The following is a 15,446-nucleotide window of genomic DNA, read 5'->3' on the forward strand; positions in this document are numbered from 1 at the left end:
CCTGAGGATCTTCACCTTTAGTGGTCAGATTGTGTCTAAGTCCTCCAGAGAGCCCCCCTCTTGGAAAGATCATGCCCACCGTGAGCTGTAACACGGATGTCGCTACTTCAGTACACTCAATGCTCTCGTCATCTATTTTTAACCTCCAAATCGCAGCTTTCTTTGAATTACATTTAGAGTTTTGTTTTTTTACTATTGTTTCAGATTGATTTTAGTATTTTAAGATTGTGTGTATTGTTTTACCAGAAAAGGGTCACCACTAAAGATTCCTCCACTCCTGCTTTTTAAGATTTAAAGAATGGAATAAGATCTAAAAATGGGATAAGATTTAAAGATTTTATTTATTTAGTGTATTAAGATTATTTTTGTAGTGTCCAAGAATTCTGTATCCCAGAGCAGAATGTCAGAGTAACAAGCTCACACCAACGTAAGCAACAAATGGAGGTTTGTTTAAGCCAGCTCGAGCTAGGGTCCAGGTCCCAGAGCACCAGCTCAGTGGTCTCTTCAGACAAGGACCTTTGGCAAGGTTTTAGCAGAGGTTTTATACTTCTGGTTGTTGAGTAACTCATGTTTTTGGTTACAACTGATACCTGGGACCTACCTGGACCCCACACACCCCACACAAGCTGTTCAGGCGCTGATCACGCTGGCCGTGTATTGATTTATTGATTGGTTGGCTAGGTCCCAGGGACTTTGCACTACCTTATCAGGTAGTGCCTTACCAGTTTCCTCCCTGGGGCCTTGTTTGTTTTTTTTTGTTGTTGTTGTTGTTTTTACTTTGTAGAAGCCTGTCATGTCTTTAGTCAGGCTAAGTGGCAAGCAAGCAAGCGAATTACAAAAGCTAAGGTACAGAAGCCAAGATAGCGGTTAGCTTGTATCCCACATTCCTCCCTTCTTTCTGTCCCTACGAGCACTCTTGCTCCTAAGTTGCATCTAACATAACACTCATCTCCAGGCAGTCTCTATTTAGCCTCTGGTGTTGTTGTCTCAACACCATCAGCTGTACGGTATTGGCTCGCTCTTAGACAAAAGCAATTAATCTATTTAGAATGCAAGGTCCAAATGTTAAAATGAGTATAAGCACAACTAGGGGTCCTAGTAGAGTGGAGTGCAGAGTAGTCAGCCAAGGGGAGCTATTAAACCATGACTCAAACCATCTTTTGTTCTGCTCTCTCTCTCGTTTTTGCTTTGTCAATCCCTCTCTAACTTTAACCATGGATTTTTTTGACTACTCTTGTATGGTCTGCATGAAAACAACATTTCCCCCCCCCCCAGGGCTGCACACAGCCCTCTAAGGTCTAGTTCTCTCTGGTTTTGTAGTACTACTTTGGATAGTGAAGTCAAGGACTTTTTAGATGCGAGCCACTTTTAGTTTGATTTGTATTATGGAGCAGAAATATGGCCTTTGATAGAGGCATATTTTTTTAAGACAGCCCTGACATCTACCTTTTATCTTTTTTTTTTTTTTTCTGTAAATCTTACACGTATCAGGTTACAGTCTCTGGCATATCTGCTTTTAGTGCAAGGTTGGACATAGGACATTTTAATGAAAAAAAGGTTGTACCTGCCATTTTTACTCTCTGTCATTTGTGGTCACACACTTTCAGGCTGCACAGTAGAGGGACTCGATTTTTTTTTTTTACATGTGCGTCTCATTTTTTTTTTTAAACCCTGGACATGCATAAAACCCATATGGGCTCATGGAAACCCTCTGGTCCCATGCAGCCAGGCTAGCCAAATGACCAAGATATCATTTGGCTATTACATGCGAGGTAGAGGTTTGCTCATCTCTCACGGGCCTTATTTATTTTAGGTTAAAACATAAGTCTGGCCACCATGTGTTTAGTGGCTCTGTCCCTGAGATACAATTATAAACCTCATGGGTTTTTAAGTTAGTTATTTTTTATGTGAGTTTATATGGCAGATGTGGGTTTTTATTATTAATTATAACTGCAAAACTTTGGTCCAGGAGCAGAATATCTATAATGCACTTGTGTATGAAACATAGAACAATACCAAACCCCATCTTTGCAGCTTAGTCTAAGTCTTTGGGGTAACTAGTCCCAATCCGAGTCCTAGAAGGGCGATCAGCAGTTTTACTAGAATCTGAGTCAATAGTCCCATATACTCCGCAGCTGTCACGTGGGTCAGCCTGGTCTTTAGTGGATTTTTGGGGTCTGCTGTCGCCCTCTACTCGTTCCGCTGTTGCTTTTGCTTGTCCTCACCAGCCAGTCTCACGTGGGAGTGGTGGATCCAGGTTGCTACCCCATTAACCTTAAGAGCAGTGGGGGTAACAAGAATAATTTGAAAAGGTCCCTTTTACCTGGGCTTGAGGGTCTTGCTGTTATGCCTTTTTACCCATACCCAATCCCCTGATTGGTAGTGGTGGTAGGGAGACTTGTCGTTTGCTTTTCCCGTTTGGTGAAGGGCTCGGAGTGCCGGCCATACCTGGCTGTGGACCCGTTGCAGAGCCTGCACAGCCTGCAATACCTCTCGAGGGTGTTCAGGCAGGGTCTCTGAGCTTATCTTTGGGATGACAGGAGACGGGGTGCCATACGCAATCTCAAAAGGGGTTAAGCCTAAGTGGGAGTGATCCGGGCTCTTAACAGGGTGAAGGGAAGGAGGGTCACTCAGTTTCTAGGACCAATTTAGTTAAAGTCTCCTTTAAGGTTTTGTTTATTCTTTTTACCTGCCCAGAGCTCTGGGGATTATAAGCACAATGCAGTTTCCAATCTGTCCCCAGTGCCTGAGCTAACCCTTGACTAACTAAACTAGTGAAGGCTGGCCTGTTATCTGACCCTATGGCTTTTGGCAGCCTGTATCTGGGAACTATTTATTTTAATATCTTTTTGGCCACTATTAAAGCAGTTTTCCCCTTGGTAGGGAAGGCTTTTACCCACCCTGAAAAGGTATCTACCATGACTAACAAATATTTGTACCCATATTTTCCTGGTTTTACTTCTGTGAAGTCAATTTTTCAGAACATCCCTGGTTGCCTGCTCCTTTCCCTGGTACCTGCATGGGTCCCACTGACCCTCCCTGGCTGCATGGCCTGGCAGGCACAACTCCTGATGATGTTTTCTGCCACCTGTCCTTGCGATTTAAATCTGAGTTGGGCAGTATCTCATAGCTGCAGCATCTTTGTTTTTTTTTTTTTTTTTTTTTTTTTTGCTGAGGTGCGTTGTCTGATGCAGGTGTTTTAGCAGGTGTCTGCCCAGGGCCTCGGGAACCACTAGGCGGTGTTTCTTATCTTGTAACTGACCACTCTTATCTTGTGTCGCCTGCAGCTTTTTTTTCAGCCCATTTTATGTCCATGTCTGAATAGTCTGGCTGAGTGGGCAGTTCCCCCATCTCCAGAGGTGGCAGGCTCGAGTGCAGAATATCTGTCTGTGCCGTCCCTTTTGCAGCCCTTTTTGCCCCGGCATCCGCAGCCCGATTACCTTGAGCCTCTAAGGAATCTTCCTTTTGCTGACCTGGCTTGTGAACCACGGCTACTCCCTTTGGTAGTAAAATGGCTTCCAGCAACTGAAGGATTTCAGGCTTATGCTTGATGTCCTTGCCCTCTGCTGTAATGAAACTTTTTTTTTTTTCTAAAGGTGTAGCGGCTCTCAGTGTACACTGTCATCCTCTTTCCGTGGGCCCGGCGGAGGGCTTTTGTCAATGCAATTAGTTCTGCCTTTTGAGCCAATGTCCCCTGCGGAAGACACATTGCCCAGATAAGCTTGCCCTGTTTATCTACTATGGCCACCCCTGCGTACCTGTGACCGTCCTGGACGAAACTGCTCCCTTCCACGAACCAGATTAGGTCGCTGTTCGTAAGGGGGCGATCTTGTAGGTCTCTCCGGGCCATCTGAGTCTCAGCAAGGATTTAAAGGCAGCTGTGCTCGGACGTTGTGGGCTCAGGGTCTGGCAGGAGCGTGGTGGGGTGTAGGACTGCAAGAGTCCGGAACTCAACGCGAGGATCGTCTAACAGGAGACCCTCGTGGTGAATCAGCCTTGGGTTTGTAATCCACCGTCCTGGAGGCTGCTTTAAGATCCCTTTTATGGCATGAGGGGTGGTAATTTGCAAATGCTGACCTAGGGTGAGCTTGTCGGCGTCTTTGACCAGTAAGGCAGTGGCTACGATGATTTGCAGGCATGCCGGCCATCCTGCTGCTACCAGGTCTAGCTTTTTGGACAGATATGCCACTGGTTGCCTCCAAGGTCCCAGGATCTGGGTGAGCACTCTCTTGGCTATCCCCTTATTTATCTTCTACTGGCCCCACCACCATAACCTTTTCAGGGGACTCCGGTCTACGTCCCCCCTTCTTTTTGGGGCAGTCTCGACCCCAGTGTCCATGCTCCTTGCAGTTGGCTCACTGATCCCTGCCTAGCCTCTCTCTCCAGGGTTGCTCTCGGCCTCTAGCCCCTAGCTGTCCTCCCCCCCCATAGCTACCAGCAAGATCTTGGCCATCTCTTTGTTTGCTTTACAGGCCTCTCTTGCCTGGAATTTTTTTGTCCTCTAACCTTATCCTTTTTAGCCTCTCCTCAGGCATCTCTTGGTTATTGTAGACTCTTTTTGCCACTTTTAGCAGGTCCTGTAGGGTTTTTTTTTTTTACTTATCCTGTCTATCGTTTGCACTTTACGCCTGATATCTGGGGCTGCCTGGTTGACAAAAGCCATCATAGCAGCTGCCTTGCTTTCCTCTACAGAGGGATCTATAGGTATGTATTGTCGAAAGGCCTCCATAATTTTCTCTAAGTAGCCTGCCGGACTCTCTTTGGGCCCCTGCTGAACATCCCCTACCTTGGCCAAATTGGTTGGCTTTCACGCCGCTGCTCGGAGACCGGCCATCAGAGTCTGGCGGTAGACCCGGAGACGCTCCCTACTTTCAGCCTCGTTGTAATCCCAAGAAGGTGGCTCTAAGCGAAAGGTCTGGTCAATGACTCGGGGGTTGATGGTGGTCCTCCTGTCCTCTCCCGGAACCAGCTTCTGTGCCTCTCCTTGGATTCTCTCTCTTCAGTTGTGATGAGGACCTTAAGCAACTGTTGACAGTCGTCCCATGTGGGCTGGTGCGTGTAAAGGACAGAATCTAAAAGGTTAATCAGGGCCCTCGGGGTTTTTGGGAAAATTGGCATTCTGGGACTTCCAGTTGTAGAGGTCACTAGTGGAGAAGGGCCAATACTGGCATGCCTGCCCCCCATCCACCCCAGGAGGTCCTTGCAGAGGGAGTGGCTTTACGGGTTCTGGATCTGGGGTCTGGCCAGTCCAGTGCCTGGTCCCGTAGGCTGGTCCCTCTGCCGGCGGTCCTGTGCTCTCCTGAGCTGCAGGAGCAGCAGGGGCTGCCCCAGGGTTATATGGTGGGGGCTTATTCCATTCTAAACCTGTAAGGTCTGGATACAAATTGGAGTCAGGCAGAACCCGTGGTGAGCCCATGGAGGGTTTCTGCCCACCTTTATTCTTCTCCTTAGCATTTCTAGCGACAAAAATCTTTGCTTTTTCTTTGGAGGCGGGCAGGATCGTTTTTAGCCAGGGTGGCGGATCCTGGACCCAGTCCTGCCACACTATCATGTAAGGAATTTGGTCCAGATGGCCGTGATGGCCCAAAACTACCTCCTTCACCTCAATGAGGGAGGCATGGAAAGATCCTTCCTGCGGCCATCCAAGCCCAAAGGCGGGCCACTCTGCCTCACACAGAGTGACAAATTTTCCTTTCTTGACCTCTAAGGAGAGGTCGTGTGCTCTGGCCCTCACATCCTTAAAATGGCTCGCTAGGATAGACAGAGGTGTAGAGAGGGGCCGTCCCATGCCTGCAAGAAAGAAATTAGGGACAGTTAAGTTGTCTGCTTGGGCACTGTCACGGGTGACTTCTTGTCACCTGACTTCCACTGCTTCTTCATTTTACAAAGAGGACACTCGCACTGGTCTCGCTCTGGTCCTGTTCTGGTTGTCCTAAAGAAAGATCTTGAGCCATTAAGGGGAGGAATACGCACAGAACATCAACATCAACCAAACCAAATAAGATGAGACGACAAGACACACAAACACCAACCTAGTCCGGACCTCTTCCTCGACTCCCTCTCGACCAAGCCCTGGGCTACAAGGTTGCCTACAGGGAGTCTCTCCAGGATCAGTGGACATCTCCTCCTGACCCTGACCAACGACTCACCAGCGCATCCGCCTAGGTCCCTTGTCGGTCCTATCGAGGATTCTAACCTCCTTTACTCTAATTCTGTCCTGAAATATGGGAATCCCGGACGAGCCCCCAAATGTTGTGTCCAAGAATTCTGTATCCCAGAACAGAATGTCAGAGTAACAAGCTCACACCAACGTAAGCAACAAATGGAGGTTTGTTTAAGCCAGCTTAAGCTAGGGTCTAGGTCCCAGAGCACCAGCTCAGTGGTCTCTTCAGACAAGGACCTTTGGCAAGGTTTTAGCACAGGTTTTATACTTCTGGTTGTTGAGTAACTCATGTTTTTGGTTACAACTGATACCTGGGACCTACCTGGACCTCACACACGCCACACAAGCTGTTCAGGCGCTGATCACGCTGGCCGTGTATTGATTTATTGATTGGTTGGCTAGGTCCCAGGGACTTTGCACTACCTTATCAGGTAGTGCCTTACTGGTTTCCTCCCTGGGGCCTTGTTTTTGTTTTGTTTTGTTTTTACTTTGTAGAAGCCTGTGATGGCTTCAGTCAGGCTAAGTGGCAAGCAAGCAAGCGAATTACAAAAGCTAAGGTACAGAAGCCAAGATAGCGGTTAGCTTGTATCCCACAATTTTCAGATAAAAGGAAATGGTCAAGTCTTAATCATTTTTTTATACCCCATTATTTCATTCTGGATTTAATAGCAATATTTATATAAACAACAGATCAGGAAAAAAAGGCATGGAATATGTTGGTTTGATAATTATCCCAGCTTCCATACGAAAAAATGAGTATGTCCTTCACTTTTTATCACCATGTAGGGATGCAGAAAACCATAAATATGTAACAATCCTGGGGGTGATATTAATGATGGATTGCATTCAGCCCTGGATATTTCGGTGTAACAGTTCCATCTGGTAGCTGTACCAATTCTAGCAACATGTGCCTGCTGGCAATTCACCAAGATGGGAAGAGTATACTGTGTGAGTATAGATTGATTGCCCAAGCTTACTGCCTGGACACAAAGTGCCCAGGGCAGACATCTTTAGCACCTTCTAGCCAGGGATGCAATTAGAGTTAATCAGAGTGAATGCCAGCTTGAGGCTCTTTTACTACTTTCGAGACAGGGAGTTCAACTCCTGCTCTCATGCAAGATGGAAGAGTACCTGTAAAGGGAGATACTAATGGGAATTAGCTGGTTTTCCCTGCAGAACCCTGGAAATGCTTGTGAATTTGAGGTGCTAGGAATCTCAGAAGGCAGGGGTGAGGTGTGCGTGGGTGGTGGTGGTGGTGTGGATAAGGAGCAAAAGCAGAGGGAATGTTTGCAAGTCTGCGTAAGCAACAGTCAGATTCCCAGGTTGCCATGCACACTACAAGTAGTCAGGGTCCCACCTCTTCCCAACACTAGCAGCAGAGGGGATGTTTTGGAGAAACTGAACCAGGGTTAGAGGCAGCTGAGGATGAGACAGCAGATTTAAAACAAGGTAAGTGATATTCTGCATACAGAAAGGTAAAACTGTAACAAAAGTAAGGGCCTAAAAAAAGGAAAAAATGTGTTACAAGTTGTCTCTTTAACACCTGCCCCCCACACACACTCCTTTTGGGAATTAAAACCTGCATTCCTGCCTGAGGCCAGTGATCAGAGGGAGAGGGCAGTGTCCTTTGTTCTTTGAACCACAGGAGATGGCTCAATGGAATTGTCCAGGCAGAAGTCAGGAGAATGTCCTCACCAGAGTTTCTATAGTTTAACAGCAACAGCCTGAAGCTGAAAACTCCCTTTAAAAGCTCTGTATTTCTGATTAAAGGGAGGATGATGGTACTTTAAGACAAGAGTCTGCCATTCTCCTCATTGCCTGAAAATTAATAAACTTCTCTTTCCTTTTCCTCAAACTGCATGTCCTCATTGTTCATTTGGCCTTGGGGACAAGTACAAAACTTTTGGTAACAAAACCTCTTTCTCTTTCTTCCTCTGAGTTTCAGAATAACAATAATGAGAATTTCAATAGAATAACAATAATCTTATAACCAGGAGACAGAGAAATGAACAGCCTCAGGAAAAAATGTCATCTCTATAGAGACCGTGACCTCTAGGGTTACATGAAAATAAAAGCCAGCCACTTGATTGCCCCAGAGTGGAGAATACCAACCAACAAGCACTATACATTCACACCACCTGAATTAGATGTAAAAATATATATCTATAAAATATAAAATATTTTAACATATATAAAATATATATATGGTCACAGTAATGAAAAACACTGAAAATGGATTTGTGAAAAATTGTACTGGAAGGATGGATTAAGAGAAATTGAGGGAGTACAAATCCTCCTCTACCATGATGATAGATAGTTTAGATAATCTCTAAAATTGTTGGATAAATAGCAAAGTTTGCATATTATTTAGAAATATGAAAGTAAATGCTGGGGGAAACGTTAAAAAATTGAAAGGAGTTACATCTAAGGACCAGAATGAGAAGATGGATAGGACAGGGACTGCTGTGTTTTATTACATGCTTTTAATGATTATATGAGTTTTTAAAAACTATGTACTAGTATTATAAATACTTTTACAAAAGTGACATATTATATAGTTAGTAAATTAGATTATTTTCAACAAATATCTTAGAGACTAAAACTTTAGTTTTGTTAAATATGTTACAGATAAAATTACCCAGTTTCCTTCCAAAAGGAACTATTTAATAAATTTTCTTCTTTATGGATGCTTCCTATACAGAAGCTAACTCTTTAGTAGACAAAAAAGATATTTCCAGGAAAGAAATTCTGTGAGGACGTTAGAACCCAGAGAAGGAAAGTAAGAGGGCTGTCTTTCAGTAGATGCATCACTCTCTAAATTAGGCTGGATATTTTTTTTTTTGTTGTTGAGACAGAGTCTCGCTTTGTTGCCTAGGCTAGAGTGAGTGCCATGGCGTCAGCCTAGCTCACAGCAACCTCAAACTCCTGGGCTCAAGTGATCCTTCTGTCTCAGCCTCCCAAGTAGCTGGGACTACAGGCATGAGCCACCATGCCCGGCTAATTTTTTCTATATATATTAGTTGGCTAATTAGTTTCTTTCTATTTATAGTAGAGACGGGGTCTCACTCTTGCTCAGGCTGGTTTTGAACTCCTGACCTCGAGCAATCCGCCCGCCTCGGCCTACCAGAGAGCTAGGATTACAGGCGTGAGCCACCGCACTCGGCCTAGCCTGGATATTTTTGCAGTAAATAAAAAACTTCCTAGAAGTTGAAAAGCAAGTATTTCATTATTTAAGAATGTTGTTGAACTGTAGTCTGAGATAACTTGAAAACTGTGGAATGCCCCCAAAACAAACCAAAAAATTTGCAAGCCTTTGATAAATACAGCATTTCCTCATTAATTGTACAGGGTGAAAACTTCTTTAAAAGTATTTTTAAAACATACTATCTCATCATCAATATCAGGTCATGCCCAAAGTAGAAATCAGGACCAGCTACTGACACTCAATAGAGAAAATCTACAGGGTCAGAAAACACAAGTCAGGGCTTACTTATCTGCTTATTCAGTACAAGGAGTTGTATGGATTAAAGACTCCTTTTAGAAAAATATGATAGGTCTTTCTAGAATTTCTTTCTCAAGGAATAACTAAATATCATGCCCAAAGTGGAAATCTGAAAAAACAAGCTACTAAATAAATAAGGTCTTAAATTTATTCTACTTCCTCATAAATTTACCAAAACAAGTTTTAGTTCAATGACGAGTCCAGTTATTTCTTTTCGTATCAAGGTGATGTCCCAGTTTAAATAGGGATTCTTTTCAAAGAGAACCAGACTATAAAAAGATCTTAAATAAATCAGAAGAAATAACCAAATGTCATGTGGAAATCTCTAAGTGCAGAAATTTTGATAGAACCTTTAAACCATGACTCTGTTTAACTTCCATCTTTCTTCAGTGGCTTTGCAAGACATGATGGGAGGGAGGTGGGTCATCAAATGTTTTTAAAGTCATGATAGTATTCTTGAAACAAATATAAAGGGTAAAAACAAAACTATGCCAACAGCAATGATTTTGAAACAAAACAATATTTCAATTTGTCTCTAAAGGTGTTCTGGGATAGTATTTGGAGATTTCAACTTGAATTTTTTGTCTCATAAAATTATACTGCAGTTTACACATGGGATAATGTCATTCACTGTTTAGTGAGGGCAGATGCTGCCTACAAAGAAATAATTTAATTGAAGGGCTTGTTTTAGTCCACTTTCTACTGCTATCATAGAATACCACAGATTCTGTTATTTATAATAAATAGAAATCTACATGCATATGTTGGAGATATTGCATGTTCAGTTCCAGACAACCTCAATAAAGTGAATATGGTGATAAGGCAAGTCACACACAAACTTTTTGGTTGCCCAGTGCATGTAAGAGTTATGTTTATATTATATTGCAGTCTATTCAGCGCGCAATAGCATTATGTCTAAAAAATAATGCACACATTTCAATTTTAAAATAGTGCTAAAAATGCCAATGACCATCTAAGCCTTCAGTGAGTCATAATCTTTTTGCTGGTTGGGGTTTTGCCTCCATGTTGATGGCTGCTGGCTGGCTCATGGTGGTGGTTGCTGAAGATTAGGGTGGCTGTGGCAATTTCTTAAAATAAGACAATGAAGTTTGCTGCAGCAATGGACTCCTTTTTCCATGAAAGATTTCTCTGTAACATGCAATGCCATTTAATACCATTTTACTCACAGTAGAACTTCTTTCAAAATTTGAGTCAATCCTTTCAAATCCTGCCACTGATTCATCAACTAAGTTTATGTAATATTCTAAATACTTTGTTGTCATTTTAACAGTGTGCATAGCATCTTCACCAGGAGTAGAAATCATCTCAAAAACCACTTTATTTGCTCATCTGTAAGAAGCAACTTCTTATCTGTTCAAGTTTTATCATGAGATTGTAGCAATTCAGTCACATCTTCAGGCTAATTCCAGTTCTCTTGTTATTTCCACCTCAACTGAAGTTACTTCCTCCCTTGAAGTTTTGAACCCCTCAAATTCATCAATGAGGGCTGATAACAACTTCTTCCAAACTCCTGTTCATGTTGATATTTTGACTTCCTCCCATGAAACACAAATGTTCTTAATGGCAGCTAGAGTGATGAATCCTTTAAAGGTTTTCAATTTACATACATTGCCCAGGTCTATCAGAGGAATTACTACTTATGGCAGCTATAATAAGACTTGAAAGCCAAAATTACTCCTGGCTCCATGGGCTGCAGAATGGATGCTGTGTTAGCAGACATGAAAACAACATTAATCTCCTTGTACATCTCCATCAGAGCTCTTGGGTGACTAGATGCATTGCCAATGAGCAGTAATATTTTGAAAAGAATCTTTGTTTTTTGAGGAATAGGTCTCAATAGTGGGCTTAAAATATTCAGTAAACCATGCTGTAAGCAGATGTGCTGTCATCCAGGCTTTGTTGTTCCATTTATAGAGCATAGACAGAGTAGCTTTAGCATAATCCTTAAGGGCGCCAGGATTTTCAAAATGGTAAATGAGCATTGGCTCCAGGTTAAAGTCACCAGCTGCATTAGATCCTAACCTGAGAGCCTGTCCTTTGAGGCTTTGACGCCAGGTTCTGATTCTTCCTCTCTAGCTATATAAGTCCTAAATAGCATCTTCTTTCAATAGAATGCTATTTCATCTGCATTGAAAAATCTGCTGTTTATCATAGCCACTCTCATCAATTATCTTAGCGAGATCTTCTGGATAATTTTCTGTCTTGGAGATGGCTTGTTTCCTTAAACCTCATGCATCAACCTCTGCCAGCTTCACACTTCTCTTCTGCAGCTTCCTTACTACTCTCCGACTTCATAGAATTGAAGAGAGTTAGGGCCTTGCTCTGGCCGTAAGGCTTTGGCTTAAGGGAATGTTGTAGCTGGTTTGATCTTTTATCCAGACCACTCAAACTTTCTCCATATCAGCTATTTCACTTTCTTATCATTTGCATGTTCACTGGAGTAGCACTTTTCATTTCCTTCAATACCTTTTCCTTTGCATTCACAATTTGGCTAACTGTTTAGTGCAAGAGGCCTGGCTTTTGGCCTTTCTCACTAAGCTTAATTGTTTTCTAGCATCTGATTTAAAGTGAGAGACATGTGACTCTTCCTTTCACCTGAACACTTAGAGGCCACTGTAAGGTAACTAACTGACTCGTTTCAATATTGTGTCTCAGGGAATAGGGAGGCCTGAGGAGAGGGAGAGAGATGGGGGAATGGCCATTTGGGATGGAGCAGTCAGAACACACACAGCATTTATTGGTTAGGTTTGCTGTCTTACAGGAGAGTAGTTTGTGGCACCCCAGAACAATTACAACAAGGGACATCAAAGATCACTGATCTCAGATCACCATAACAGATATAATAATAATGAAAAAGTTTGAAATCTTGTGAGAATTAGCAAAATGTGACACACCCACGTGAAGTGAGCACATGGTGTTGGAAAAATGGTGCCAATAGACCTGCTCAATGCAGGGTTGCCACAGCCTTCAATCTGTAAAACACGCACTATCTGCAAAGTGCAATGAAGTGAAGTGCAATAAAGCAAGGTATGCCGTATTTGGCGCACGGTTCTGGAGTCTGGGAAGTCCAAGATCGAGGGACCTCATCTGGTGAGTGCCTTCTTGCCACGTCACAACATGATGGAAGGTATTGCACGGGTTGAGAGGGCACAAGACAGAGGAACTTGGGCCAAAGCTTTCCTTTTATTTGGAGCTGACTCCCAAGATAACAGCATTAACCCCTTGAGGAAGGCAGAGCCTCATGATCTAATCGCCTCTTAAAAGATCCCATCTCTTAACACCGCCACAATGGCAATGAAATTCCAACGTGCATTTTGGAGGGGACATTCAAACGGTAGCAAGGCTAAATGTATCGCTTAATTCGCCCCTGGCAAAAAAGTCAGAAATCACAGTAATTTGTGTTTGTATGTGCCAAGCCTTTGAGAAAGAAATGATTTTGTTTTTAATTCAAAGAGGGCTTGGTTCCAAAATTTAAACCAAACTGGAGGATCAGAGTTTAGGCTTTATAAAAAGTAACTATAAAGGAGGGAACAATACAGACTATGACTCATGGGCGGTTTCCCTAGCCTCCCTCCCAGGCAGGAAAACCGAGGAAACTTTTCCCAGACTGGGAGACAGGAACCAGAGAATTATAGAGAGGCAAGCAAGAGCTGACGGGCCTGAATGTGGCTGCTCCCAGGCCCCTTTTGGTCAAACCTGCAGTGGGGAGACAGGTTAATGGAGCTTTTCAGGTCTGGCCTCTTGGTGGACTGTTGTCCTAGTTCTTTGGGTCCTTGCTTGGAAAATTCACAAGCAGGGCCAGCGTGATGGAGTGACCATAGACAGGAAACAATTCCACACAAACAGCTTTTATTGAAGAAAAGAAGGGAGCCATACAAAGCGAGAGTATGTTCCAGAGAGGAACGGGTCAGTCTCCACTCCATGTGAGTGGAGAAAGACATTGAGGACTCCCAGGTGGTTTCCTTTTATTGGCCTGGTCTGGGGGCGGGCTTATGGGAGGTGTTACCAGATGATTGATATACATTATTGACAGGTGTTCTTATAACAAAGTTGCAGCTCCACAGGGGTGTATGCCTCAAAAGCTCAAGTTCCTCTTCTTTGCAGTTGTTAGCTGTGTGGTTTCCTGCAGCACCTCCCCCTGCCCCCTTCTCCACCCCTAGGAACTGCCCTCCTGGCCTGTATCTGCCACTTGCACATTTGGTCCCTGCCTAACAAGCTTGGTTCAGTCCTAAGGGCAGAGGGAGCCTGTGCTCCACTTCCCACATGGGACTCTAGGAGGCAACCCTGGGCACAGTGCCTCACGCCACTATGGGTAGCCTCAGTGGAGCAGAAACGGTGCCACTGATGTATTTAGTAGGTGACGAGAGCCTCAGGCGGTGCCCCGTTGGTGTCCCGTATCCTGGAGGAGATCTGTGAGTTCCCGAATCAGTGTCAAATTGGGAGAGAACACAAGATGCACAGAGCAGGTGTGGACAAGGACAGTTGGTGGAAGAAGAAATAAAAAACAATGTGGACTGCTATAGTGAAGGCTTCTTTCTGGACTCTGAATAGTTCAAAGAACTGAACTTCTTTTGGATAAAGACACACAGCACCAAGCAAAGCCATAAAGCAACTCAGGCCATAAGTGTGAGGGCTTAAGGTAAGGGTCCTCAAATTGCGGCCCGAGGGCCACATGCAGCCCGCGGAGGACATTTATCCAGTCCGCCGGGTCTTTTTGCCGCAGCTGCCTGTCCTGCTTAGCAGCCAACTCGTCCTGGGCCCGCAGTGCGCATGTGTGGAATGTGCGCTGAGCTCTCCAACGGCCTCCAGCGGTCTGAGGGACAGTGAACTGGCCCCCTGTTTAAGACGTTTGAGGACCCCTGGCTTAAGGGATATTCAGAAAGACTTGGTTTTGGAGCAAAAGACTTTATAGTGAGGCTTGAAAGAGAACTCACTGTTAGCGACGCAGCAGCTGAGGCTGACCTGGGAGATGTGGGCAGGGAGGGGAGGGACCACGATGGTCTGAGAGAGCCTTAGCTCAGGATGTGCCCATGGCCAGCCCAGGAGGGCTCTGTCCCTGCAGGGAGGAAGGCAGATGTGGGGAGAGGAGACAGCCCACACTTGTGTTGCTCTTAAGGAGAGACAGGTGCTTGCCTCTGTGGATGGAAAGCGAGGGCCACCATGTGCACCAAGTACAACCCTACTGGGAGCGGGGTACTTGCAGGCGAGGATAAAAGCGCTGCCCCGGGGCGATAGGATGCACATCCAACCTGCTCCAGACTCTGCCTGGGGGCCCCCGTCTACCCCTGCTGGAGCTCACCCCTCATCAAGGCAGGCTCTGTCGCATCACAGATGAAGCTCCCTAAGGGGTGTGGCCGGGTGGCAGAATGAAGGGAAGGCTCCGATGAAGGGATGTGAGAATTTTACTTAGCGACAAGGCCCATTTGGTAGTCCTAGCGGGCTTGTGGAGAGAGACACAAACCTGATTCTACGGGGAGGCCTTCTTAGAAGTGGGGACATCTAGCTTAGCGTAAATGTCTTTGTGGGGATCACAGATAATTGACTAGGAGAAGAAATCAATTCGGAATTTTGGATGATACTTGGAAACTGTAAACCAAAATTTACTTCCTTTCCAAAAATGATACCTGTTGCCAGTGATTGCTCGCTCAGCCACTAGAATGGCATTCATGGCTTCAGGGAAAGGCTGATTCAGCCTAGAACAAAGAAGTCAGTTGAAGGGCTGAAAACTGTGTGTGTGTGTGTGTGTGTGTGTGTGTGTGT

At 44.5% G+C, this 15,446-nt stretch overlaps 1 protein-coding gene across 1 annotated transcript; it reads right to left on the minus strand.

Annotated features, from left to right (window-relative positions):
* Window positions 1-1,268: 1,268 nt before the first annotated feature.
* On the minus strand, window positions 1,269-6,493 carry LOC105879054 (uncharacterized). Its single transcript, XM_076004394.1, has 2 exons — window positions 4,787-6,493; window positions 1,269-2,274 (listed from the first exon to the last, which is right to left on the minus strand). Exon 1 carries the CDS (start codon window positions 5,786-5,788, stop codon window positions 5,081-5,083), a length of 708 nt encoding a protein of 235 aa, XP_075860509.1. The 5' UTR covers window positions 5,789-6,493; the 3' UTR covers window positions 1,269-2,274; window positions 4,787-5,080.
* Window positions 6,494-15,446: the final 8,953 nt, after the last annotated feature.

Source organism: Microcebus murinus, chromosome 6 (assembly GCF_040939455.1).
Source record: "Microcebus murinus isolate Inina chromosome 6, M.murinus_Inina_mat1.0, whole genome shotgun sequence".
Lineage (NCBI taxonomy): Eukaryota > Metazoa > Chordata > Mammalia > Primates > Cheirogaleidae > Microcebus > Microcebus murinus.